General features: G+C 45.7%; 4 protein-coding genes across 5 annotated transcripts; 1 reads left to right on the forward strand and 3 right to left on the reverse strand.

Annotated features, from left to right (window-relative positions):
- Window positions 1-507: 507 nt before the first annotated feature.
- Window positions 508-5258, reverse strand: LOC101760431 (protein trichome berefringence-like 7). 2 transcript variants are annotated; one of them, XR_002677855.1, is made up of 5 exons: window positions 3610-5258; window positions 2513-2671; window positions 2023-2300; window positions 1442-1552; window positions 508-1139 (listed from the first exon to the last, which is right to left on the reverse strand). XR_002677855.1 is itself a non-coding variant. In XM_004970742.4 (4 exons), exons 1-4 carry the CDS (start codon window positions 4428-4430, stop codon window positions 1530-1532), a joined length of 1281 nt encoding a protein of 426 aa, XP_004970799.1. In that variant the 5' UTR covers window positions 4431-5258; the 3' UTR covers window positions 1221-1529. The 2 variants fall into 2 exon arrangements, 1 of the variants encoding a protein (XP_004970799.1); XM_004970742.4 differs by lacking the exon at window positions 508-1139 and having other exon boundaries at window positions 1221-1552.
- Window positions 5259-10410: 5152 nt separating this feature from the next.
- On the forward strand, window positions 10411-12016 carry LOC101760033 (stearoyl-[acyl-carrier-protein] 9-desaturase 1, chloroplastic). The gene is made up of 2 exons (XM_004970741.3): window positions 10411-11219; window positions 11318-12016. The coding sequence occupies exons 1-2, from the start codon at window positions 10632-10634 to the stop codon at window positions 11885-11887; spliced, it is 1158 nt and encodes a 385-aa protein (XP_004970798.1). The 5' UTR covers window positions 10411-10631; the 3' UTR covers window positions 11888-12016.
- A 422-nt stretch (window positions 12017-12438) lies between these two features.
- Window positions 12439-14268, reverse strand: LOC101759631 (pentatricopeptide repeat-containing protein At3g21470). The gene has a single exon (XM_004970740.3). The coding sequence runs from the start codon at window positions 14209-14211 to the stop codon at window positions 12553-12555; it is 1659 nt and encodes a 552-aa protein (XP_004970797.2). The 5' UTR covers window positions 14212-14268; the 3' UTR covers window positions 12439-12552.
- Window positions 14269-14478: 210 nt separating this feature from the next.
- LOC101757339 (CHD3-type chromatin-remodeling factor PICKLE) lies at window positions 14479-24632 on the reverse strand. Its single transcript, XM_022826558.1, has 24 exons — window positions 24464-24632; window positions 23924-24019; window positions 23718-23855; window positions 23486-23608; window positions 23247-23375; window positions 23048-23164; window positions 22871-22969; window positions 22546-22622; window positions 22395-22446; window positions 21933-22006; window positions 21540-21821; window positions 20942-21006; window positions 20099-20508; window positions 19105-19229; window positions 18698-18890; window positions 18518-18606; window positions 17632-17801; window positions 17396-17550; window positions 16702-16760; window positions 16259-16351; window positions 16059-16171; window positions 15769-15889; window positions 15664-15691; window positions 14479-15582 (listed from the first exon to the last, which is right to left on the reverse strand). The coding sequence occupies exons 1-24, from the start codon at window positions 24594-24596 to the stop codon at window positions 14807-14809; spliced, it is 3717 nt and encodes a 1238-aa protein (XP_022682293.1). The 5' UTR covers window positions 24597-24632; the 3' UTR covers window positions 14479-14806.
- Between the last annotated feature and the right edge of the window lie 879 nt (window positions 24633-25511).

A 25511-nucleotide genomic window follows, 5' to 3' on the forward strand; every position in this document is an offset into this window, starting at 1 on the left:
CCATTGCCCTCCCATTTACTGCAACTGGAATCACCACCACCCACTATATCTTCACAAAAAGGCCATAGGAGAATGCAGTCAGAAACGACTACTCACAGGTTTGTGAAAAGGACTTCTTGTCAAGGCAAGAGCAGAAGAGCTCTACTGTTCAGTGAAGGACTAGAGCTACATGGACGACAACGAAACAAACACACACACAGCACAAGCCACAAGACCACATATGGTTGTGCACGTAAAAGCACTAACTAATTTATGTGACTCAAAACACTCTTATCTGAGTTTATATGTCATCTTTGGTTTTTAAAGGCAGCGTCTGATGCAGAACTTTGAGGTCACTTGGAAGAGGACGTTTCACTTTTCTCCGACCATAGGATCTAAGGATGCCATTCAAATCACTTTTCGTCCCCTTTGAAAGACGCCTCAACTAGTCATCAGTAGTCAGCTACTCAGCTTATCGATTGTTGCTTTACATTTCTGGGTCTGTACATCACTATGAAACAAGCAAGGTCTCCAAGTTATAGGATTCACATTTTAAACTGGCAATTCAAACCGTCGAGTCTAAACGTTTGAGCTTCAAGTTGAGATCTACTGCAGCTTAAGTGTTGTTAACGCATCAACTGATGCTTACGTTCATCGGCACAGCAGGGACACTTGAAATGAAATTGCACAACCGTGCACGGCAGACAGAAGGCATGCTTGCCCCCCTTGCACTGCCTGATTGCCTACAGTCAGCTGCATTGATTTGGTTAATTTGGCACGATAGCTGCATGTCCTGAAAAGGACGAAGAGATAACCGCGACAGGCGAGCACGCACAATGCCCTTCGCTCCGTGGCGTGCTGCCACACAGCAGGTTGTTTGATCCGTCATGTGACATTGGAGGTTTCTGTCAATGTTCCGGAAGCTTTCTGCTCACGGGATAATGGCACATTGGCACAGCCGCGGAATGGAGACGGCTGGTTTTTCTCTTGTTGCGAGGCCGCCGACCCGGTTCCGGGACCCGGTCACGGGATCAGAGGCTCACAGAGAAATGGTCGGCGCACCGCGCACCGGCGGCGTCCACTGGCTGGCAGTGGGACAAGCTCCGATGCAACTGCGAAAGCCACGAGCCCACGACACTCTTTCCTTCCTATAGGAAAACCTGCAAGAGAAGTCATTTGATACAGAAATTTGCATATTGATAACTATTTCATTTGATGATGTGCCTGATGAAAGAAAATGATGCAGTAAAGACGTCTCATGCATAAGATTTCAATATCCAAAATTTTTTGCAAGTGAACTATTGTTACATACAGGTTGCATGTGCTCTCTGCTCTGTGTCTATGCCTAAACAGCCAAAAGAGGAAACGATACAAAAATCTATGTCTCAGGACTCAGGAGATGTGCATTCCTGAGTGAGCAAGTGACGGGGAAAAAGAGAAAGATCAATATAGCAAAGCTTGCCTGAAGATGCCGCTGTCTCAGAGGCTTCTTGCAGCAAATAAAACAGAAATTATGAAACAGAAAGAAAATGGGTATATCATGTCAACAGTCAGCTAACCAGCCCTCGCCAACCTGTGGAATCATACGAGAGAAAGCATCAGATCACCATTCAACTCCATCAGGAGCAATGCATCAAGTAAAAATAGTATGATGCTCTATATAAACTCCTGGAGCTAATACTAATAACCATGGAAGAGCTCTGTATTCCTCATATACATCATCTGGATCAATTATTCAGGATCATTTCTGAACGTACTCATGCTCATACATGTAGATTCTCAAATATTGCAAATTATTTGGTTTTTACCCATTTCAGTTGCCAAGTTATGTCTAAAAATCAAAGTCACATGACATAGTACAGGAATTGCGGCATCAAAGATATGTGTATTGCATATATACAAAGCCCAGAATTTCCAGACTACCTTGCAGGTGAAAATGGCTTGCACGATTAGACAATACTACCATGGTATTTTACTTGGTTTATTTAAACACATGATCTATGAAAATATCATAAAAGCCTGTCATCATAACAAGGAACTCACCATTTGTCAACAGGTGGGAAAATACAAGTTCATTCCAAGCATCTGGGACTCCAGGAAGGCACCAGTGGCTGCAATCAAGTATGGTATTAGGATGACTCCAAAGGCCAATATGAGCATCACTTCTGAAGGCCCCCATCAAGGTCACATTTAGTACGGTGACAGGGACACTTGTATTCGCTACAACATCAGCAAGTATATCCCCAAATTCTCTCCTGTCATTTCCTTTGGCCTCAGTTGTAGGTTGTTCTGTTACTTCACAAACCTTTTGATTTAAGCCACTGTAAATATGAAAAACTATCATGAGTGTATGCTTTAACAAAATAACCTGTGCACAGCGTAAATTTGCTTTTCGATGACTCCACAATCATAATGACACTCATAGGGTGTAACGACGTTAAATCTTCAGTTCAAATTGTAGTTACTTCAAGAGTGCAATAAGGAAGAAAATTAAGAAATGTGCAAAGCATATTTGCATGTTAGAAAACCACACCTCCAATGAGATGGTTCATATGTCCGGAAGAACACACGTGTTCGTCTTAAATCAACTCTTTCTTTCACCCATGAAGCCCAAGTTTCCAGTGCCATTTTGAAAGCAGCATTAATGGAAGTTCCCAGTTTAAGCACACCTCCAGCCTCAAAATAGCAACCCCTGTTTGCAAAGATCAAGCTTGAATATCCGAGATATATGAAGTAGATATCAATGCAGCTCGATGGGCTACATCTACATTGTAAGCCAAAGAAACCAGGAAACGTGAGCTAATCAACAAAAGACAGTAAGCATTTTTTGTTACGATTCATTCACTTCCTCCATAAAACATTGAAGTTTCAATATTACCAAAAAAAAAAGATGATACTGCCTGCTTACTATGTTGTGATCTTAGAAACATGAACACAATGTAGCCAGTGCTCTTGTACAACACTGAACACATCAACAAGGCAAAAGAACACGATGAAAACAATACAATGCCAAGTGAAAGAAGCACTAACTTCTCCTGGCATCATCAAAACCATAAGGCCGGCTTAGATCTTACATAGCCAGTAGTATTCTTTTTCTGAATGAAACTTAGCCAGTATGCAGAAAAAGACTGATATATCAGCATCAACAATAATAAAGGAGATGACATGAGAACGTGAACGTAACACGCTTTTGTGTTGCTATGACTTCAAGGAACAACTACAGCTGATACAACACCAGCTGTCGAGGCAATCAGCCAATCACATCAATCTTGTAAACTGGTTTCTAAACCTTTTATCCTCAGTCACTACTTCTGCAAAGAATGTACCTCAGTGTTGATTCATAGGAATAAGTATAACTTTGCTTGAATTCTTGGTAAAAATAACATAGTCTAACATCCTTTAAATAATCCTACAGAGTTGCTTAGAATTTACGGATCTAAATGGCGGTGACATCTTCCATAGGAACACTGTGCTGCCTACATAACTTACCAAGGATAAAACATCAGTGTTCATGGGTGTGATGTGTGAACAGTTCATATTGATAAAAAAATTAGAGTAATGATAATTTTCCAGTTAACTCAAGAATTAGCAAATACCAAAAGGTTTGTGAATTAAAGTAAGAGAACTCACATGTCAAATAATTTGCTGGCAGTCCACCAATGCCCTGAGTTGAAAATAAGCACATCTGAATCAGCCCATTTCTGACTTAAGTCATCCAACTTATCAAGCTTGAGGATGGCACGGACCCTTCTGCGCCCGTGCCGCAGCGCGGGAATCTGCTGCACAAGGAACACAGACCGGAAGAACTCCACACTAAGGTTGAACGACTCAAACCTCACTCCTAAAAATCGGATTGTCTTTGAGATTTGGTTGCCATTAACCTCATAAACCGTCTTCGGATCATCCACCCCAGTCATGAGCATGCAAATGAAGGACTCCCACTGCGTTCGGCTCATGGAATCCCCCACAAACACGACCCTCTTCCCTCTCAGCCACTCCAGCACAGCCCGGGCACTGAACCGCGGTAAATTGCATCCCCTAGGCTTCCACCTCCACTTAAGGAACTCGGTATCCTTCCTCCCATTGGCCAGGCAATTGAACCCCCTCTCTGCAAACGGGCACCGGGAGCTGTTGTACAAGGGGTACCTCTCATCCGGCACCCAGATGCCGTCGAACACGTCGCAGGACTCGAGGCTCTCGCCGGCGAACTCGGCGACCACACGGTCCCGGCCCGGGTGCCGGAAGAAGTAGAGGTACAGCGCGCAGGAAAGCACCAGCGCTAGGGAGGCCAGTAAGAACGCCAAGGCGATGCGCTCGATCGACGGCCCCGACGGCGCCGCCGCCCACCAGTTCCGGTGCGCGGCCCCCGGCGTCGAGACCCGCGGGCTCCCGACGCCGCCCCTCGCTGCGAGCCGCGCCGATGTGCTCCGGCTGAAGCTCCCGCTCACCATATCCCCTCCGCCGCCGCCGCCCGATCTCCCATTCCACAGCTTCCCTGCTGCCAAATCGGCCTCGGACCAATTCACGGCAAGACTCCCAGACCAAAACCAGTTTGAAAATAGCAGGCGAGGCTTCCTCCCCAATCCAGAAGCAGCCGATGATGAATCCCTTCGATGTTTCACCTTCCGCCCTCCGCGATTCAAATTTGCCCGGCGAATCGACTGGATCGAGCCGCGCTTCTCCAGTCCAGAGCCCTCGCGCGGCTCCCGAGATCACGGAACTCGGAGTCGGTCGATGGAAGGCAGAGACGACGACCAGCCGATGCGGGGCGCCAGGGCAGATCAGGGACTCACCGAACTCTGTCGACCGGTGTGCTCCCTCCCCCCGCGATCGCCTGTGCGGTGCGGCCGCGGCAAGACCCAAAAGCAGCAGCTCGCGAGAGAGCTCCTGATCCAGCAGCGGCGCGCGGCGCGTCGCGACTCGCGGATGGTGTTGGCGCCGTGGTGAGGTGACTAGGTGAGCTCCCGCGCGGCGAGGCCGAGTCCGAGGAGGAGGAGCTGAGGCGGCGACGCTCGCGGTGGTTGTGGAGTGGGCGATTTAAATACTTGATATTGGTGATCCAAAGGTGTTCAGGCCTGAAAAGATTGCTGGGAACGGGTGTGCATGGCGGCGTCGGAGGTGCGCGGTGACTTTTTGGCGTTTTGACTTTTTTGGGGAGCGAGGTCGAGGGAAGGTGTGGTGTGGTGGTGCGCGGCGACGTATCGCCGGAAGGGGTAGGAGAAGGGGTAGGAGGTGCCGAGGAGTTCTGGTAGCCGACGACGAAGGAGAGAGAACACGGTCGCGTTGATCAACATGGGCCGCTGTTGATCATGATTCCAGAAGTTGATAGAAGACTAGGCGGGTTCGAAGCGAAATCAACTCCATCAAATAAGAGAAAGTGTGAAAATTTATCTGTAGTTCTAGAAATAGTTGTAACAATTCATGTTGTATCTGACTAAGATTTTAGCATGCTTTAAAGTATAAATATAAACGCATAAGCTTTGTAAAAAAAAAGAGAACAATTAATCAATCAATACAACTTTTCGGCGCCACGCCACCAAAACCCGGGCGAGCTTGTAAGCATCGTCACCCGATCATTACGACCTCCATCAGAACTTTCTAAGTTTTATATTGTCTAGTTATCGAGTTATCTTAGATTACAAAGTAGAACTTTATAGGTTTTGTCCAATATTCTGCTTGTTTTCGACGTTGCTCAAGTTATCGAACGGTTTATATCTGGTTAGGTTGTCTTCAATCGACTCCCTTGTCTTGTTTAAATGTTCGCAGTTATCAGATCGTATTGGCTGGTAGATTTTGCATGCTTTTACCGTTTTACACATGCTAGGTCCGATAGATTTTTACCCCTACCCCTCGTATTGCTAACCGTCTAGCCTCTGACGTCAGGGTGCTACTGTTGAGAGCTGATGTCTCAGTCGGGTCTTATCTGTATCTCGCAGAAGTGTGATGACGTCATTGAGCCGATAAGGACATGTACGAGGCCTTGCCATTGTGAGCTTGTTTGTTAAGACTAATGGATCAAAGTTAATGCCCTTTCACCATGTTACCTATACAAGTTCAATACACGGTCATGACATTGATTATATTTTATTACCTTAATCGGCTTGTAAGCGGTAGGCAAGAGACCTTTGGTGATTATGCACTAGTCTTTTATGTTGACATATTAAGGTTAATGCCCTCTCAATCGTGTTATCTTATCTAAGTTCAATACACTTATCAAAACATTAATTAAGATCTGGCTTGCATACAGTCAGCATCGGCTGGTCCTTGTTGCTATGCTCCAATCTTTTAAGTTAGTAGATTGGTGTCAATACCCTCTCATTCGTGTTATCTTGTATGAGTTCAATACAGTTATCAAGACATTGATTAGAATTATTAGCTTATTTGATAAGCGTGTGGTCAACAAGAACTCCCCTTTTATGACCATTGTGTTAGAATGCTTTATCTTAGTCCATCGGTTGACATAGTCGATGGCACATGCTATTATGCTTACATTAAATATCTATTTGTTGTGGTGTTTATTCTAAGAATGTCTACCCATGAGCTCAAGAGGCTTTGCCGTCGATCGGCTCATAAATTTAATGTTTACCTTATCAATAATTTTGCACCACTCGTGAACTGATTTAGAATTTACACTGAAATTAACCGCGTTATTCAATGCAGACGTGTGATGATGTCCAGATTTTGCGTCAAAAGCGTGAACGACGGCCATCGGGCATTCGGGCCAAGGTCGCTGCGTTACCGACTTCTGGCGAGGATTTGTAGCCAAACGGTAGGAGGTGAGGTGCCAGGTGATCCGCGCCCCAATCGACGTCAACTTCACGAGGATCCTGTCGCTGTTCTGCTTGGCAATGGCGCCATCATGTTCCGGTCCCGCGTCCTCTCTCCTCAGCGAAGGCCAGGTGTTCGATGGCGCTGCGAGGAGTGGGCCGAGCCTAACAAGTTCGGCCTGTGTTGGACCAGGTTGCTCACATAGTCACATCTAGCCGGCCTGCTTCTTCAGTTCTTTTGATACTTTCCTGAGCAAGGGCCGGCCCGAGCGAGGAAGCGGAGGATGCGATTACAGGGTTATTGGGCCGGCCGCCCTAAACCAGCCTTGGCCTAGCCTTTCTGAGTAGTGTGATTTAGCGGGGATTCTATATAACTTCCGGTAGCTATGTTTCAGATCCGTGCAATCTCATCTCAACCGTACAGCGGTTGGAGATGGACCAGGCATGCATGCATGCGCTGGCGCATATTGACCGGCGAGGTTGCTAGTTGGGTCATGTTTAGTTGCCTCTAAAATCCTAATTTTAGCACTATGTAAAAAAAATTTCCCATCACATCACACTTACGGTACATGCATGGAGTACTGAATGTAGATGAAATCAAAAACTAATTGCATAGTTTTGTTGTACTTTGCGAGACGAATCTTTTGAGCCTAATTAGTCAATATTTGGACAATAATTCACAAATACAAACGAAACGCTACATTGTTGCTACAGTAATTTTGGTTGTCCAAAGTTGGGCAACTAAACAAGACCTTGGTATTTTTTCTACGTTTTCTCCTGATGTTTGTACCACTGTGTTGGTGAGAATTAATGTAACATAATAAGATCCAATATAAATATATTTGCTATTTTTAAAAAATCAACATTTTGGATGATCTATGTCAATATTTTAAGTATGCTAGTTCAACATTTTCATATCAAATGTTGAACTAGTTTATTTGAAATGTTGAAGAATGTTGAATATGATATTTAAAATGTTGAGTATATATATAAAGTTACAAAATCTTTTAAAAATAGTAAAATAAGAGTGCACGTTACCTACCATGTACCCCTGCATGCGTGCTGCCAGAGTCTTTTGTCCTACGGGCTGCAGGTCACGGTTGCTACCTCTTGCTTGCTGCGCTGCTGTCTTGAATGCGGGAGACGGGTGTGTGCAATTGGGCAACGACGTTATTGTTGGGCTGTGGTGGCTCGGTGGGCTCTGCGATGGATTTTAATGGGCTCTAAGCCATGGCTCCTATCTAACTTCCACGAGCCAGATAGGAGCCCCCGTGATTTAGGGAGTCGCCTCAAATGCTAATCCACGGCGTAACCAGTGCATCTTGCTTCTTGCTCCACCAGGCCAGCGGCGCAGCCTCCGTCACTCCTGCAGATCGAAGTGTGAGAGCAGCCCTCCAGGCTCCAGCAGTCAAAGAAACCTACCTCGGCCGCTCGGCGTCTTTTGTCACATGTGTGTCCGGGTTCATAAAACGGACGGTAACGGACGACGAGTGAAAGATCTTTTTCCTAACCAGATTGACAAATGTTTGGCTTTCGCAGCGAAACGCACTCCAGTTTGTGCGATGAAGACTTAGGATCTGTTTGTTTCCACTTATTTCTCAATTATTGATGAGAATAAGCGAAAATTCCACCCAAACGAACTGCTTAATTTTCGCCTACCACGAAAGCCGCTTAGCTCAAAATCAAGAATACAACGTGCATGCCGATTCTCCTGTAAGCGACCTCGGTCTCACCTATCGCTGAAGCGAGTCGATTTTCCCCCGCATGCTCCTCCACCACCGACAACTCCGTACCCTCCGCGCCTCCTCCCGTCCCCTGTGCTTCACTCCGCGCCCGCCGCCTCCCATGCCGCCGCCGCCCGGGCGCCTTCCTGCCCTTCGGCGGCGGCCTCCCTGCCATCCAGCGTCACGTGCTTGCCATCCGCGTGTAGCGACGCCGGCACCCCCGCTTCCTGCTCTCAATCGCTCTCCCTCCGATCCGCCGTGTGTCCGATCTGCGGCCGTCCGACCGTCTGCCGCTATCCAGGACCCGGCAGGAGACGATTCGTGGACGCCGACGCCGCATCCTTGTTCTCCGCCCCCTTCCACTATGACGCCGGCGTCAGGGCCGGTCCGCCCCCAACCGCCCTGCCGCCGCTCGTGGAGGCCGTTGGAAGCATGTGTTTCGACCGTCTGCGCCAAGAGCTGCTCCCTTTGTCCAACGATCGAAAAAGTAGACACTATTTTCACGATTTGGCAGAAGACATATAACTAAAATTAGCATTATATTAATCCAAGAGTGCTAGGACGACAGCAATATCCAAGTATATATGACCAAAGACGCCCATCAGCAAGCAAGACGTTTGCACAATAGACACTTAAGTTCTAACTTGTCTCGTTAATACTGCAGTCATTTTGAATTTCAACACTGCCAAGCCCTGATTAATGAATCTACAAAATCCCTCGAGGATGATATTAGTAATGTAATTTCTATTTAGCAAACTCAAAAAAAAATTAGAATTATTGACATCTCCTTGTATTCACAATAAAAATAAACTATTATCAGCGTCAAGAATATTCAGTAATCAAAATTGACAAACACACAACTTATTCTTCAGACACCACACTTATCAGATAAACCTGCATAGGTAAGAATACAGACCTAGACGCGCTGCAGTGCAAGTCCCCACGAAACCCTCTCGGTTGGTCTGAAGGCTATCGGCCTGATATTCCCGCACAGCGCAGGAGGCAGGACAGGTCACTGGACAACCGAGCAACTAACTATTTTGCTTTTCTCTTTTCATATTGAATTGCTCATTTCAACAGACTATCCATTTTTCGCTCTTCAAATTTTAATATCTAAGTTTCATCTCTAAAAATCTACACTCTACATGCACTTCAACAACCTTTCCATTTCACACTACAACAAACTCTTCATCTTGCACTCTTTATTTTGGGTATGGGACCTCATTTAGCAAGCCAAACCCACTTATCAAGTTTGGAGAGTGTGGGTGACTACCTGACAAGCTGGATGGGATAATCATCCGCATAACAATTTTATTGGAGTATGGTTTTTCAACAAACTTGTCAAAATTTGGATTAGAGAGTGGGACAGCATTCAGTTGGAGACCCGGTGGACGACGGGCTCCAGCCACTGGACAGTTTCCTGCTGCGCCTGGGGCGTGTCGCGTGGTACAGCGCCACCTTTCACTTGCGGCACGCACCCGCCGCACGTGCCAGTGCCACTCCATCCACTGGGACCAGGCTCCAGCTGTAAAATCCAGGGGCGGAGCACGGTGTTTTTCCTTAATCCGCCTTCGCTGATCAGCCCCCTGGCCGCTCAGTTAACGCCAAAAATGTTTCACGCCTTGGTCAATGGTCAGCACTAACAGTGGTATATCCTTCCATCAGCAAATCAACCAAATCACAGGCTCACAGCGACCAGGCCAGCACCAGCAGTCATACGACGGCTGTCACAAATCTGCTCTCGATTTGCTCCCGTTACCAATTTCAGTTGCTCCCGTTGCCGTTGCCAATCTGTGCGCCGAACGGATGGCCGAGATCATGATCCGCTGGATGGCCGAGTTCATTGCTCGCCGTCCAACTGTCCCCTCCTCGCCGCTCACCGGCCAGGCAGGCAAAACCACGCATGAACAAAGGTCAGGTGTCCCAGGCAGTTGAGAGAGACACCCACAGAATTCGCTAGCCCCCGACTTCCCGCAGAAACCCCTCGCGAAACCACTGCACCCACCGGTTTTCCGCCCACCACCCACGATCCAGCTTGTCGCATCCGGCATCACGGATTATATACACACGCACGCCGGCGTTCGCCGTCCAAGAAAGCAACCCGCTCGCTGCACTCCAGTCACCGCTGCCTCCTCCCGCACAGCTGAGCCGATCTCCGACGATGCAGGCCCACGGCATGGCCGTCCGCGCCCGCGCCCCGGTGACGGCGGCGGCGGCGGCCACCCCCGCGCGCAGCCGCGGTCAATGCCGCGTGTCCGCCGCAGCGGCGGTGGCGGCGCCCGCCGCGCGCGCCGCCCGCGTGACGCACTCGATGCCGCCGGAGAAAGCGGAGGTGTTCCGGTCCCTGGAGGGCTGGGCGGCGCGGTCGCTGCTGCCGCTGCTCAAGCCCGTGGAGGAGTGCTGGCAGCCGACGGACTTCCTGCCGGACTCGTCGTCGGAGATGTTCGAGCACGAGGTCCGGGAGCTCCGCGCGCGCGCCGCGGGGCTGCCCGACGAGTACTTCGTCGTGCTGGTGGGCGACATGATCACGGAGGAGGCGCTGCCCACGTACCAGACCATGATCAACACGCTCGACGGCGTCCGCGACGAGACCGGCGCCAGCGCATGCCCCTGGGCCGTCTGGACGCGCACCTGGACCGCCGAGGAGAACCGCCACGGCGACATCCTCGGCAAGTACATGTACCTCTCCGGCCGCGTCGACATGCGCATGGTCGAGAAGACCGTACAGTACCTCATCGGCTCCGGCATGGTGCGCGTCCCGTCATCATCATCATCTTGGATCTCGCAATTTTCCATCGCGACGTGACGTTATTTGAAGTCTTACATTTTCTTGGCTGCGAATTCCAGGACCCGGGAACGGAGAACAACCCGTACCTGGGCTTCGTGTACACGAGCTTCCAGGAGCGCGCGACGGCCGTCTCGCACGGCAACACCGCGCGGCTCGCCAAGGCGCACGGCGACGACGTCCTGGCGCGCACCTGCGGCACCATCGCCGCCGACGAGAAGCGCCACGAGACGGCGTACGGGCGCATCGTGGAGCAGCTCCTGCAGCTCGACCCGGACGGCGCCGTGCTCGCCATCGCGGACATGATGCGCAAGCGGATCACCATGCCCGCGCACCTCATGCACGACGGCCGTGACATGGGCCTGTTCGAGCACTTCGCCGCCGTCGCGCAGCGCCTCGGCGTGTACACCGCCAGGGACTACGCGGACATCGTCGAGTTCGTCGTCAAGCGCTGGAAGCTGGAGACGCTGGAGGGCGGGCTCTCCGGCGAGGGACGCAGGGCCAGGGACTTCGTGTGCGGGCTCGCGCCGAGGATGCGGCGGGCCGCCGAGCGCGCCGAGGACAGGGCCAAGAAGGATGAGCCCAGGAAGGTCAAGTTCAGCTGGATCTTCGATAGGGAAGTGGTTGTCTAGGCACTTTGTGTTGGTTGCTGGCTCCTGAGTTTGACATGATCAGGTCATGTCGCTGTCTGTCAGTGTATTTGTCACAATGTGTTCATGTATTTGAAATGCAGTAATAGTTCTTTTCTGGTATTATCAAATTCAGCGGAATGTGTGTTCTGCAATCTTGACAAGAGTTTGCGATTTCGAGCCTATGAACTGGTCACGGTAACATAATTTAATCGTGCCACAGAACAGACAAGAGCGTGTAATGGACCAAAAAAATGCAGAGCGTTCTGCGCAAGCTCAGTAATCCAGTTATCCGGAAAAGGGATAGCATGAAAGACAATAAACATGCATTGATTATTGGATTTATAATTTTTTTCCTATAAGATTGAAATGGACATGCTTTCATCTTTCATAGGGAAAAGTCTACATAACCCTATAACCCCTAACGTACCAAGGGCATCGCCCCCCTCCACTATGAATCTTTGCAAAACCATTTAAATGGCTCCTCAGGTGGTTTTGCCACGGTGGCAGCCATGTTGGCCTCCTCAGCGAAACATGGAACACGGGCGCAAAAAGAATCCTACTAAACTTTTTTCCGGTCAAATGCAGCAGATCAAGGTCTTTTCTTCGTGGGTCAGTTACTGAAATCAGATCTCTGAAAAAACCCGAGACAAAATTATTAAACGAACTTACAGCAATGTAGTTGGCAGAAAACTCTGTCTACTGCCTGCATACACTTGGCATTCAGGAATGACAAGCTCAAGCGAACTGCAGCCAGGAGTCTTCTCGATCCCGAGGCACGCCATTTTCCTCCTCAGTTGCTCTGCCTGCTCCCACCTCTCCGAAGCAGCCATGATATTTGACAGCATGATGTACGCTGCATCATTAGATGACGCGCGACCAGAATGTAATCGATTGATCTCATCCGATACCAACCTTGACATCTCTGCGTCACCATGCACTCTGCAAGCTCCAAGCAAAGATCCCCAGATCACCTCGTTGGGTTCCTCAGGTATGTTCTTGACAATCTCGTAGGCTTCCTTTAGTTTTCCAGCCCGCCCTAAGAGATCAACCAGGCAACCATAATGCTCCACTCCGGCCTCAACTCCATACACTTCGAACTTGTTGAAGATTCTTAAGCCTTGGTCCACAAACCCACCGTGCGTGCAAGCTCCAAGCACGGCAAGAAGTGTGATCACATTGGGCTTCTGCTCCGAACACTCCATCATGAAGAACAGCTGAAGTGCTTCTTCGCTCCGGCCATGGCTTGCAAGTGCGGATATCATGGTGTTCCAGCATTCAGTGTTCTTCCATCTCATGCTGTCAAATATGTCTCGGGCATAACCAAGGTCACCACACTTGGCGTACATGTCGATCAGACCGTTCATCACAAAGTGGTTCTTCCGGATATGCTTCTGGTTGATGAATTCATGAACCTTCTTCCCCTGCTCTAGCGCCCCGAGCTGTGCGCAGGCAGATAGCACACTCGCCATGGTGAATTCGTCTGGCTCGATCCTGTCCTCCAGCATCGAATGGAAAGCCTGCAGCGCCTTCTCACCGCACCCGATTTGCGCATACCCTGCGATCAGCGCGTTCCAGTTCACCAGGTTCGGCCTTGGGATTATGTCGAACACCGCCTGCGCAGCTTCAGCGTCGCCAGCCTTGAAGTACCCGGTGACCATGGACGACCACACGAAGGCGTTCCTCGCAGGCATCCTGTCGAGCACTTCCCTCGCCGTCTCCATGTCCCCCGCGTCCACGTAGCCCTGCACGAACACGGTCCACGTGACGACGGTCCGCATGCCCGGCGGCGTAGCGTCGAACCACCTCCGCGCCTCCTCCATGTCGCCCTTCTCCGCGAACCCGCGGATCAGCGTCGCCCACGTGACGTGCGTCCGGGACCGCATGCCGCCGAACAGCGCCAGGGCGCCGTCCATGTCCCCCGCCGTGGCGTACCCGGCAAGCAGCGCGTTGCAGGTGACGACGTTGCGGTCCGGCACTTCGTCGAACGCCCTGCGCGCGTCCGCGAGGGCGCCGCACTTGCAGTACATGGACACCAGCGTGGTGCCGACGAGCAGGTCGCGGGCGAAGGCGGACTTGAGGGCCTCCGCGTGGAGGGACCTGCCGAGGCCATGCTCGGCCCGGGAGGCGGCGGCGGCGGCCTTGAGGAGGACGGGGAGGAGGGGCTGGTGGTGCGTTCGGCGCGGCAGGTTCCGGGCGTAGATGAGGGCGGCTTCCCGGAGGGAGGAGTGGGCGGCGTACGCTCTGAGTAGATGGGCCCACTTATCAGGGTCGTGGGAGCCGCTGGTGAGGTAGATGGCGTGGAGCTGCCTCGCTCGGTTGGCCATGCGAGCGGCAGTAGGATCCCTGAACAGCTGCCCCCGCTCTGAGGCTTATATGGCTGGCTTCCTGCCGAGGCAGAGAGATCTGGGAGAAACAAGAGCTGGGGCCCGAAGAAACGATTCGAACTAGCTGTGTGCATCAAATTCTTTTGATTCCTGAATTTGCGATCCATCACTTCGTGCAAAACATCAAATTCTTGTTTCCTGGATTGCGATCTATCACTTTGTACGAACCAACTATTAAGAACTGCAGCATACCAGAAACAGTACAAATTGCAAACGAGATCGTAATTGGCACGTTCCTCAGTCCACTAGTCAGATTCTTGCTGGTCCTATGTAAATAACTCCCCCTTGTAGCAAAGACTTGCGAGAGGTACTGGTAGCAAGTTCTTCGCAAGAAGGAATTTCAAACTATGCAGCTACCCTTAACTATCACAGTACCGTCAGATAAGTGGCAGCGAGATGTCATCGTTTCACCTCACATTAGCCAGTTACATAGCTTAAATGTGACCATTGCTGCTCAAAAGACTACGATCCTGTACCAAGGACGAGGATAACCAAAAGACAAAATGAACCCATATACAGGCAATGTGCTACTGCGTCAGATGTCAGCTACTGAGGGCTTGTCATCACCTTTGTCATCAACAGATGAAGATGAGCCGCTCCTTGATGGACCCTTCAAGACTTCAAGTGCTGGAACTGCACCTGAAGCTTCAATTGCAGAAGTAACGTTTGGAGTTTGAGCTTCATGTGCAGGAACTACTTGAGCAGAAACTACACAGTCCGCATCATAGTCGTTGTCATCATCAGAAGAGCTGCTGCTTGAGGTTGAGGACCCCTCAGGAGTATACATATCATCGCTATCAGAGTTCTCTACTGCATCATTATAGTTCACAGCTCTCCTTTGCCTCTTACCACGGCCCAAATCCACCTTGGGGGTAGCAGGCTTGAGGACTTCGAGGTCCTCGACCTTGGGGGAACCAGGTTCTTGATCCTCCACACTATGAGCAAAGCTCACAATGCTGCCAAGATAGCCATTGTCTTCTTTGGAGCACTTATCCTCAGAATTGGGGTCTAGCTTGAGGAGATTCTCGATGGCCTCATCATCATAGTAAATTGACGTGGCACTGACCTTTTTCCTGTCAATAATTGTCTTGGCACCATGGAGCAGTATAGACTGCAACTCATCTGCATCCAGCTTCTTGGAAGAGTTCATTATCATATTCTCTATAGCCAACTTCTGCTTGGACTTTTGCAGTATCTTCTCTTCAACTGAACACTTCGTAATGAGCTGGTAAACAACTACTGGTCGGGTCTGTCCAATTCGGTGCGCTCTGGACTGTGCTTGCAAATCCATAAATGGGTTGAAGTCAGGATCTGAAAACAGGGAACAAGTAATTAGAGCGCAGAACTATAGGTGAGAAGTCTCCATAGAAGAACACAACGAAAGTTACTAACCATATATAATCACTCTATCAGCACCAGGCTGTCAAAACAGAGTAAACATTGTTAGATCAATGGCACAAATGAGTTTAGAAAACTGCTGGAACAAAAAACACGTACAAGATCAACACCAAGACCACCAGCACGAGTTGACATCAAAAAAATGAATGTCTCACTTCCAGCTCTGTTGTATTCTTTTATGCTTTCCTGTCTATTAGACAGTGATGTCTGTCCATCAATGCTGCCAAATACCAACAGACATGGAGTGAACGAAAAATTTAGACTCCAGTCATGCTGATAAAAGGATATAGATATTAACCCCCCCCCCCCCCCCCACACACACACGCACGCACACCCAAAAAAAAAAAAGAACTGCAGGACAGACAGAATAGTTAATCTAAGAACCATACCGTGCATATTTGTACCCAAGGTAAAAAAGAAAATCCTCAAGAATATCAAGCATCATGGTCATTTGCGAGAAGATCAGCACGCGGTTTCCTCTTTCTTTCAGTTTTGGAAGCAACTGCACATAGGCAATTTTTAAGAACTGTTATTCCCACTAAGTTGAAAGTTTAGCATAAGCTCAGATGGGGTTCAATAGAAGGGGGACCTTATGAAGCAGCTGAAGCTTCCCTGATGCAGAAACCAGAGAAAGGAAAACATCTTCAGCTTGTTGTTTAGTTTCCAGTCCTTGAAATAGAAACTGAAAAAATATGATCAAGAAATTCGTTTATTAACCATCATGACAGCTTACAAAGCAAATAGCACATCTATACCAAAAAGGAAAAAAACAGTTCTCTGTAATGCACAAAACATCACAGTAATCAGTAATTCATGATTATACTCCGCTGCAAAGGCAAATCATAATCAGTTCTCTATTAAAGGAGCACTTGCAACATATATATTCTGCTAACATCATCTCAGGCAAATCATTATCAAACAGTTGAGAAACTTTCCAAAGGCAAAAAAAAGGAGCAAAGTTGAAGACTATATTCAAGCAAATGATTATAGGTATATCATTAATTTATCAACTAGAACGGAAGGAAAACCTACTGGATGATTGCAGCATTTTCTCAGTTGCATAAGTATGTTATTCAGAGCAAGCTTCTTGCCTGCAGAAGTATACACAGTTAGCATAGATGTAAAACGTGAGTTAGAAAGAATATTATACCATCATAAGCTTAATAATAAAGAGGTATATAAAGTTCACACAAAAATGTGTGACCTCCAATATTAGGAAGCTAAATAAGATGTCATTTCGTACAAAAAGTAAAAGATAATAACAAGGTGAAAATGCCCTCAATATTGAGCTTGCAGTGCTTCAATGGGACAAGGGCGAGAATGACCGAAGTTTCTAGAAAAAATGACTTATCTCTTTTTTAATGAATAAAAAAGTCAAGGCTATCCTTGCATACTGCTTGCATATTCTGAATATTCAGAAGTGGGCAAGTGGCTGAATGAGTTGGAGGGAATGAACAGAGCCGGGTGGTTGTTTGAGAGCCAAGATCGAATCTTAAAATGCAGGGTGTTGGGTGTAGAATTGTCAAGTGTGCCTATTTACTTGCACAGGGCAAGCTCATCAAGAGTATGCTCCCTTAACTGTGGTTTTGTTCATATGATAGCACTAAAAAAACATTATAATCAAATGTGGAGAATCAAATACGTAGATAAACTAGTATAACCAGGTGAAGGTTGACAAGACTACAATAAACAAAGGGGAAAAGGCAAGAGCAAGGATTGTACTGACCATTTCTAATAGCACCGTTCAACTTTGAATAATTCTTCTCTAAAATATCAATGTAAAGTTCTCTCTGGGTATCGGTCAGCGCACATGGAACTTCGACCCACTTCTTTGTTGGCATGGAATCTGTTAGAACATCAGACTTCAGTCTCCTCAACATCCTAGCAAAACAAACACATATGAACTAAGAACCCACATCCAACCAATGGATGAACAACATTTCCTATTAGAGAGGAACATACCTAGGCTTTAAAATATCATGAATCCGAGCAATTTTCTCTTCCATAGTCAACTCCTCTCCAGAGTCAATATTTGTGAACAGGCCATCAGCATCAGGATCAGAAAACTCATCTGGGTCAATATAGTGAAGTAATGAAAATAGTTCCAGCATGTTGTTCTGCAATGGTGTTCCCTATAACATTTGAATAGATACATGAGGAACAACAACCAAATGTGTTTACTGCACAATGGAGACATTATTACGCAGTGGGTTAGCTGCTATGGAATACATTAAACTAATCACATATAGAATGGCTAAAGAGCAAACAGGGTATTTAGATTTTTCAATTTGTGAGTTACAACGGAGGTCCAGACATTATCTAAAACGGGATTGGGTTGCCGACAAACTGATTCAGAGCCCAACAAGTTAGAGACAAATGCCGCAAAAGTTGTAACCATTGGCATTATCCTTGCGAAATCACAGATTATTATTTGAATTTTATGTTCATCTTTGAAGATGAAATCAGAACACCTCCCGGCCAGAAACATAAGGTAACACAGAAATTATGACAAGTGGCAATACTTTTCAAAACAATCTTCATTGGTTCCACATCTCATAGCAATGTTTCATAGTCCAGATTTCAGATCATAAACTTTGAAAACCTGCTTAAAAAGCCTATGAAGAATTGATGAACATTATTGAGAATAATTTGTAAAAAGTATAATTTTCATTATCCAAACCCAATAAAGATTGCCTAAAACTTGCGGTCCTTAAATATTATCAAGCAGTCGTGGACAGTAACCAGCTCAGTTCTAGGCCTACCAACGATATTGAAAAATTAACTGTGAAACAACAATATTGGCAAAATCCGAAACTGAAGAAACTTGCATAGAATGGACAAGACTTACTGTAAGTAGCAAGCGAAATTCAGAACTATAGCGCTTTAGGCAACTTGCAAGGTTGCAATCAAGCTTTTTCATCCTGTGAGCTTCATCAGCTGAAATGAAAATGAGGAATCGCACAAGACATCAATAGGAGACGCTTAAGCAGTAGAGAACCCAAACAACTATGTCTCAGAAAAAACTTACAGATAATCGCAGACCACTTAAACTTATGCAAAACTGATTTATCAATCTGGACAAATTCATAGCTTGTCACAAGAGCATCAAATAAAACCCTCCCTTCAGACAAGTACATTTCATGAGCTTGAATGCACTTCCTGGAGTCCTTGTCTCCTTGATAAACAATAACATTAAGATCACTTCCCCAGCGCCCAAATTCCTATTCAAAAAGCAATCATAAATTTCTTTAAGCAAAGACATCCAACCTAGTAAATATGGTATAAGTATAGCACATAAAATGGATATTTTTTGGCCACTGGTGCAATGGTATTTCAAGAACCAAAATCTACCATATAGCATAGCAATAAATTCCTGCAACTTTCCTGATAAAACACTAAGGATAATATGAGAAGATTACACTAGGATGTACATACCTTTTCCCATTGCAGTAGAATGCTCTTAGGAGCAAGAACTAGTGCAGGAAATAGCGTGAACCTTTCCTTAATAATGTGATTAAGAAAGCAAACAACTTGTACAGTTTTGCCAAGACCCATTTCATCTGGCATTACGAAGAAATTTCCCATGATTCCATAAGGTGGTAAAATAAGAAAGAAATATAGCATATCAATTTTGCATTCAGGTAAATTCCGCAATCACTGATTATCATGTGAAAGTGGGAAACATATTTGGTGCGATCTGCCTCCATTGTGAAACTATGCAATCTAGCTGCACTTTAGGCACAAAAACATGACATCCAGAACAAAATGATGTACAAATGCTACAGGCTGGGGATTAGTAGCCACAACCCTGTGAATGTTCGAGTGCACAAGCCACAGCCACATGCAAGTTAGTTGGTCTAATAGTTTGCTTATTAGCTTAGAGATAGTCTTCGAATTGTTAGTTAGATAACATCGAGATTGTTAGCACCATTTCTTAGGACTGGCTCTATAAAAGATGAACTAGCACATTCCATTGAATCAAGCAAAGTATTCCTCCTTGCTGGGCCACGAACATAATCCATTGGGTGCAACAGGTCTGCAGTGCCCTTTAATATTCTAACTTGATAGATATTATGTGTTTAGAAAGTTTTTGGTGTAAACAAAATCTGTCTGTTTCTTTTCACATTCTGTTTTCATTCAACTTTTGTCATAATTTTCTCATTTTCTGCATCAGACACCAGGTCACTGCAACCTTGGGTTTAATGAATAATAATAATGATTAAAATAGAACATACAAGTACAAAGCATGAGATGCATTACAGCCTTACAGGTCATGAATTATGATAGTTATAAAAAAAATTAAGTCTGAAGCATGCCATACACAGCTGGAGTCCATATAGGCATATAGTATGATAGTTAATAAAAAAACAGAAAACACAAACGTATGAAGTATGACATGCATTACAGCCTTTAGAGTTCATGAACATACCAGCAAGAATAACATTCCTCCTAGCTTTGAAGTTATCAAATATCCATTGCAAACCTTGATGCTGGTAGCTGTACAAAGCACCATTGTGGACATCTTCGGTAATCACCCCTTCTAGGCATATTGGGCTGACACAATCAATTCTTTTCGAAGCAATTTGATGCCTTTCAACAAGCTTGGAAATGGCAACCTGCACACCTTCTGTGCAACAGGACTCCCATGTAGCCTCACAATAATCAAGGCCTTTCCACTTCACAAGGAACTCATATTCCTGAAGGTCTTCATTATCCTGAATAGCAGTCAAGATGTCACATGTACTATCAGAACCAGACTTCCTCCGACAAGCAATAGCACGATCTACTTCAAACCACTCAGGTTTCCGTTGATCCTCTAAATAAGCCTCTTTAAGCAATCTGTTGCAAATAATTTGTAGAATCATTAGAAAGATGAAATAAAATAAAAAAGGAAACATTGCCTATTCATGACAAATAGCTAGAAGGAAAAATATGATTTCGAAATACAATAAGCATCAGCAATATTATCATTCAAAATATCGAAACAACAAACCAATCAAGAATGCATTCACCAGCTAGCAAAAAAGATTATCTTTAAACCAAGTGATACAGTAAGTCAATATTAGTAATCAGAATAAAGCATTGGAATGGTTTCCCACTCATGATAAACCTCATTATCTATTGACTGTTTGCCCATGATGTAAATGATTTCTAGTGAATCAGTGAATAGAAGATCTCAACATAAATGGACATACATGGTTCCACTGAAATAACATGAGCAATTATAAAATTGTGGATGACTTAAGAAAATCCGATAGTGCACAAGACATACATGCTCTTTTTCAAGTAACTCTGTACTCGTATACGATCAAAAACTTGAAGCCATTCAAGTGGAACCTGGAGGAAGTGAAAGTAAATTTGTCTTAGTGTATCAGATTGTTCACATCAATTTCCCTTGATAATGCTCTAAAGTATCATGATATGACATTATGTTTTATGAAACATTTAGATTAATACATGGCTTTAAAAAATTCCAGATCTTGGGTGGGCAAAAGTTAAAGTTGCATCCTACAAGTTTGTCCATACTTGCAATATTTTTTACAAGGGTACAAATGAAAGAAGGTTTGATTTATAAAGGTACCAATATTCAATAGTATGACAAGTTGTGCAGAGGCTGCTGACATCCATGCACATGTTCTAAACCTTAAAACAGTCATATCCTGGCCTCTGCACCATGAGGGGCACACTGCCTTCAAATTATGAGCAACCATCTGGATAAAGCTAAAATTATGTCAACTAGCTTCCTTCTATTCTAGTAAAAAAAGGTATGGAAATTAAATCACTGACGGGGATGCCAATGCAACTGCATAAAAAATTTGGATATAGCAGAAAACATTATCATATTTGCATTGAGAGAGGATAAAGCATACCCAACAGTCATGATGATGAGAAAGTGATTGCCATTTTACAAGGAACTGATATTGGAAACCAGAATCCTGAATAACCAGCATTCTATGCCCTACGTATCTTTGTATCTTTTTGACAAAATTCTCTTCTGTTGCCATTGCCAACGAAGTTTGATTGATTTTACAAAAAGAACATTCAGATGTTCTTATACCATCTTGCAATGGAGGATCTTGGCAGAATGCGTGGAAGCTGCGAGAACAATTAGAATTCTGGCACCGAATGATATGAGAGCTGGCAGTTCCACTCTGGCGGGAGAGCAAGAAACCCAAAACAGGGTATTACATATAAGGATATGGAAAACTAGGCAAAAAAAAAAGTGAATAAATACATCTATAAAAAAATGAGTAATGGCATACCTTACAAATTGAGCACATTGGTCCATGAGAAAATCTTTTGCTAGATTTTACAGAATTGCATAATAATTCATCATCTGAAATAAGCAAGCTATTAGTTAACATAAAAGGCATGTTTAAAGATCAACTGGCTACAAGCATCCAGGGTTTCAGACAAGTTATTAATCAGAATAAGATGTACTGGGATATTTATGATTGTAAGCCTGCACATGAGCAAAACTGAAATCTTCAAAGGAAATTGCACACTTGAAGAAAGTTAATAGTAGCATCCGTTCATTGTAATGTTTCGATGTCACACCAAAAGATTGGTGTAAAGCACATACAAGCATAAGCAAACAAAGATATGAAATGATTGTGTTTTGATCTTTCTGTCTTATAAACTCTTTCTTATGGGTGTACTACCAGAGAAGAAATACTAGTGTGTTTGTGATAAACACTCAAGAGAGATTTGCAACAGGTTATTACCTGAAGATGAAGATGTAGATAGCATTGAGGAAGAAGCTTTGGTGCTGCTCTCCTACAAAAGAAGAGGAAATGTTTATGACAGTTTCTGAAGACTATTTATCACTTTATCAGGAAAGTTTTAATAAACTAGTTATTTAATCTGTTGACATACATTAGAAATGTGATCCACTTTCTGTTTCTCTTGTAGCCGCTTTGACATTCTTCTACATGGAATTGCCTTCCCAGGACCTGCGAGGGAGAATTTCAGAAATTCATGCATAATACAGCTGGATTATGTAAAACCTAAGTAAAGCAACTAAGAGCCAGAATCAAAAGTTTACAGGTTATCTCAACTGCACAAATTGATATAAAATCTAGTAAAGCAGATTAAGAAGCTATGCACAGTGCATCAAAAAAAGTGAAGCAAACATCTCTTATTAAATTGCTGCACTCGTCTCAACAATGAAAGAACCTTGACCCAAACCTTGTTCACTTACAATTCACGGCATCACTGTCATCTCCATCATCATTTGGGCTAGATCGAGTTCTCAATTTGTGGTGCTTTGATCTTCGACGGGGTGCAGCACTGTCATTATCTGCATAGCACAGACTTAGAATTGTGTGCACATGCATACCGATGGTCTATTGGTAACAATGGGACAACTTCATCTTACCATCATCAGAGCTGTTCTTCCATGAATTTTTATCTTCACTCACCTCACCATTGGCATATTCAGATGTAAATTTCCTTCGGAGGCGCTTTGACCTTTTTGGAACTATTCTTCCCTTCTCTGAAAACACACATAATTTCTTACAAAGCCATCCATAAAAAAAGAGAGAAAGATGAAAGGCAGCTCGTTTGTCCACACTAACCATCTTCTGAGCTACTAAGGCTGTCCTCAAAAATGTAACTGTCACTATCCCCACCACCCAAGTCTTGAATCCCAGTTGGTTTGGCCTGTAGGCGTTTTGATCTTCTGTGTTGGTCCAGTTTTTGGCCACCTGAGATTAAAAAGAGGAGTAAACAGAAGATGTGAGCCAAGATGCAAACAAATCATACGTACAAATGATCATCTAAGTTTTAGGCGTGAGGACTCGAATTTATCACTAACCATCCCTAGCAGAACTCTGTCTGATCTCCTTCACGACCTTAGCCTCACTCTCAGCCAAGCCATTTGAAATATCCTTTAATAGGCAGGCCTTCAAACTTCCACACGGAGCTAAGTTGCCTGGATCTACAAAAGAAGAAACCTTTTAATAATCTAACAGCTTGGAGCCATGGCATCAACAGAATATCCTATGCCGCAAAATATTGAGCGAAATCAATTAATATCAGATAACAACCTTTGGTGTCATTATCGTTGACATCCACAGCAACATCAACAACATGTTCCTTGGTGTCTGCAGCACTGCTCTCCATCGTTTGCTTTCTAAGACGCCACAGATTCCTTGTAGGAGTTGGCTCCCCAGCATCTGCACAATCTGAAGCCGCAGTCAGCAAGAAATCTAGAGCCCACAGCAACATCATTCGCTTCAGGTTACAATCTCACCTTCCTTCATGGCGTCCAAGCTAGCTTCCTCAGTATGCTCTGCGCTTGCAATTTTTTCAGTCCGCTGCTTCGTCCTTGGAGAATACTCATCTCGATCTGAAAAATAAATGTGTAAAAACACATCAGTTTTCTGATCCTTAGCGAAAATGTAGAAACGCGTATGGCATTTAATATCTGAGACAATAGTCAACGAAACATTCCTCAAGGAGCCCAACAAAAATCCAACCCACCCGTAGGGAACAGTTAAAATGGCAGTGAACGAGTACCCCAACAAAAACCCAATCCACCCAACGGTTAAAATGGCAGGGACTTTGTTTCCGATCTTGCGAAAAAACTACCACTGCTCCTGCACGAACAGTACGTTTCACTTCCGATCCAATCCGAGAAAACCTCCAAAATCCTAAAAATATTCCGACCTAAAAACCAACCGCCACAGTATCTTAGCAATCCAACATTCCACCCAAATGCCCCAAAATCGCTAAAAAACTTGAACAATCCGTGGCAAACAAAACGAAATGGCACCTCGCATGGGATACTCACCCTCGTCGAGCACGATCACTTCGGAGTCCACGGCGCGCTTGCGCCGCGTCCCCGCGGCGGCGGCGCCTCTTCCTCGTCCTCCCCGCCCCCGGCCGCGCCTCCCGCCTCTCGCCGATGACCGCGCGGGGGGCATCGGGCCGCGTGCGGTGGCGTTGGGTTCTTCGGAAGTCCTAACGACGCGAACGAGGAGGGCCGGTGTGCGGTGGGTGTCGACTTTTGGGGAACAGACGTGGGGGGTTGGGTTTATAGCTCGCCGTGGGTGGAGAGAGTGGCGGGAGGTCCACAAGATCAGCACTAGCAGATGGACGCGGTGTTTAGATACGTGAGGCCGACGCGTGGGCCCGAATGATGGCCTGGCTGTGGTTTCTCGTGGGGCTTGTCCACGGAAGTGGTACGTGGGCGGGAAGCCGAAAAGGTTTGGGAGGTTTTGGGGGCCGCCAGGTAGCGCGCGGGGATGCGTGTGCTGTGAGTTCGTGCGGTGAGGCTTTCTGCTGACCCGATTGAAATGTGGACAACTGATGTGCTGCTGCTGTTTTCGCTCGGTAGATTTTTGTTTTTGCGGTTGGGACGTGCGAGCATATCCGGGCGAAATTTCTGCTCGGCAGTGCCCGTTTCCAAGTACGCGCGTCTAGAAATTGCCCAAAATTTTCCCTGCCGGCCTTGCATTTTGTTTCACCTGAAAATGTTCCTGCTTACTAGTACATTTTAAGGTCATAGTCTTTTTGCGCGATCATTTACACTTTCATATCTCTCATATAATAAGGATCACAACACACGTACACCAAACTCCAACAGCGTCGATATACCGTTTATAATACACGTGTATAGATGATCTATTGAAACAACTGCATGCACATGTAGATTATTGACAGTATAATTAAATCATACTTTGTCCATCCACAAATATATAGACCTAAGACACTGACGCGGTCTTCAGTATTTAGTTTTTGACTGATAACATCTATGGAATAAATTTCTTCAAATAAAAAGGAGAGATATATCATGATATTTGATTTCCACGATAAATGTAATAACACCATCTTACTCC

The sequence above is a fragment of the Setaria italica genome, chromosome V, assembly GCF_000263155.2.
Source record: "Setaria italica strain Yugu1 chromosome V, Setaria_italica_v2.0, whole genome shotgun sequence".
In the NCBI taxonomy this organism is placed as follows: domain Eukaryota; kingdom Viridiplantae; phylum Streptophyta; class Magnoliopsida; order Poales; family Poaceae; genus Setaria; species Setaria italica.

Coding starts and splice junctions, on each gene's coding strand:
- LOC101760431 (XM_004970742.4), bottom strand. CDS start 4,430: ATGGTGAGCGGGAGCTTCAGCCGGAGCACATCGGCGCGGCTCGCAGCG. Junction 2,672..3,609: donor GCCAGCAAATTATTTGACAT/GTGAGTTCTCTT, acceptor CTTTGCAAACAG/GGGTTGCTATTTTGAGGCTG. Junction 2,301..2,512: donor TATGAACCATCTCATTGGAG/GTGTGGTTTTCT, acceptor TCATATTTACAG/TGGCTTAAATCAAAAGGTTT.
- LOC101760033 (XM_004970741.3), top strand. CDS start 10,632: ATGCAGGCCCACGGCATGGCCGTCCGCGCCCGCGCCCCGGTGACGGCG. Junction 11,220..11,317: donor ACCTCATCGGCTCCGGCATG/GTGCGCGTCCCG, acceptor TGCGAATTCCAG/GACCCGGGAACGGAGAACAA.
- LOC101759631 (XM_004970740.3), bottom strand. CDS start 14,211: ATGGCCAACCGAGCGAGGCAGCTCCACGCCATCTACCTCACCAGCGGC.
- LOC101757339 (XM_022826558.1), bottom strand. CDS start 24,596: ATGCCCCCCGCGCGGTCATCGGCGAGAGGCGGGAGGCGCGGCCGGGGG. Junction 24,020..24,463: donor AGTGATCGTGCTCGACGAGG/GTGAGTATCCCA, acceptor TTTATTTTTCAG/ATCGAGATGAGTATTCTCCA. Junction 17,802..18,517: donor AATTTCGCTTGCTACTTACA/GTAAGTCTTGTC, acceptor CAAATGTTATAG/GGAACACCATTGCAGAACAA.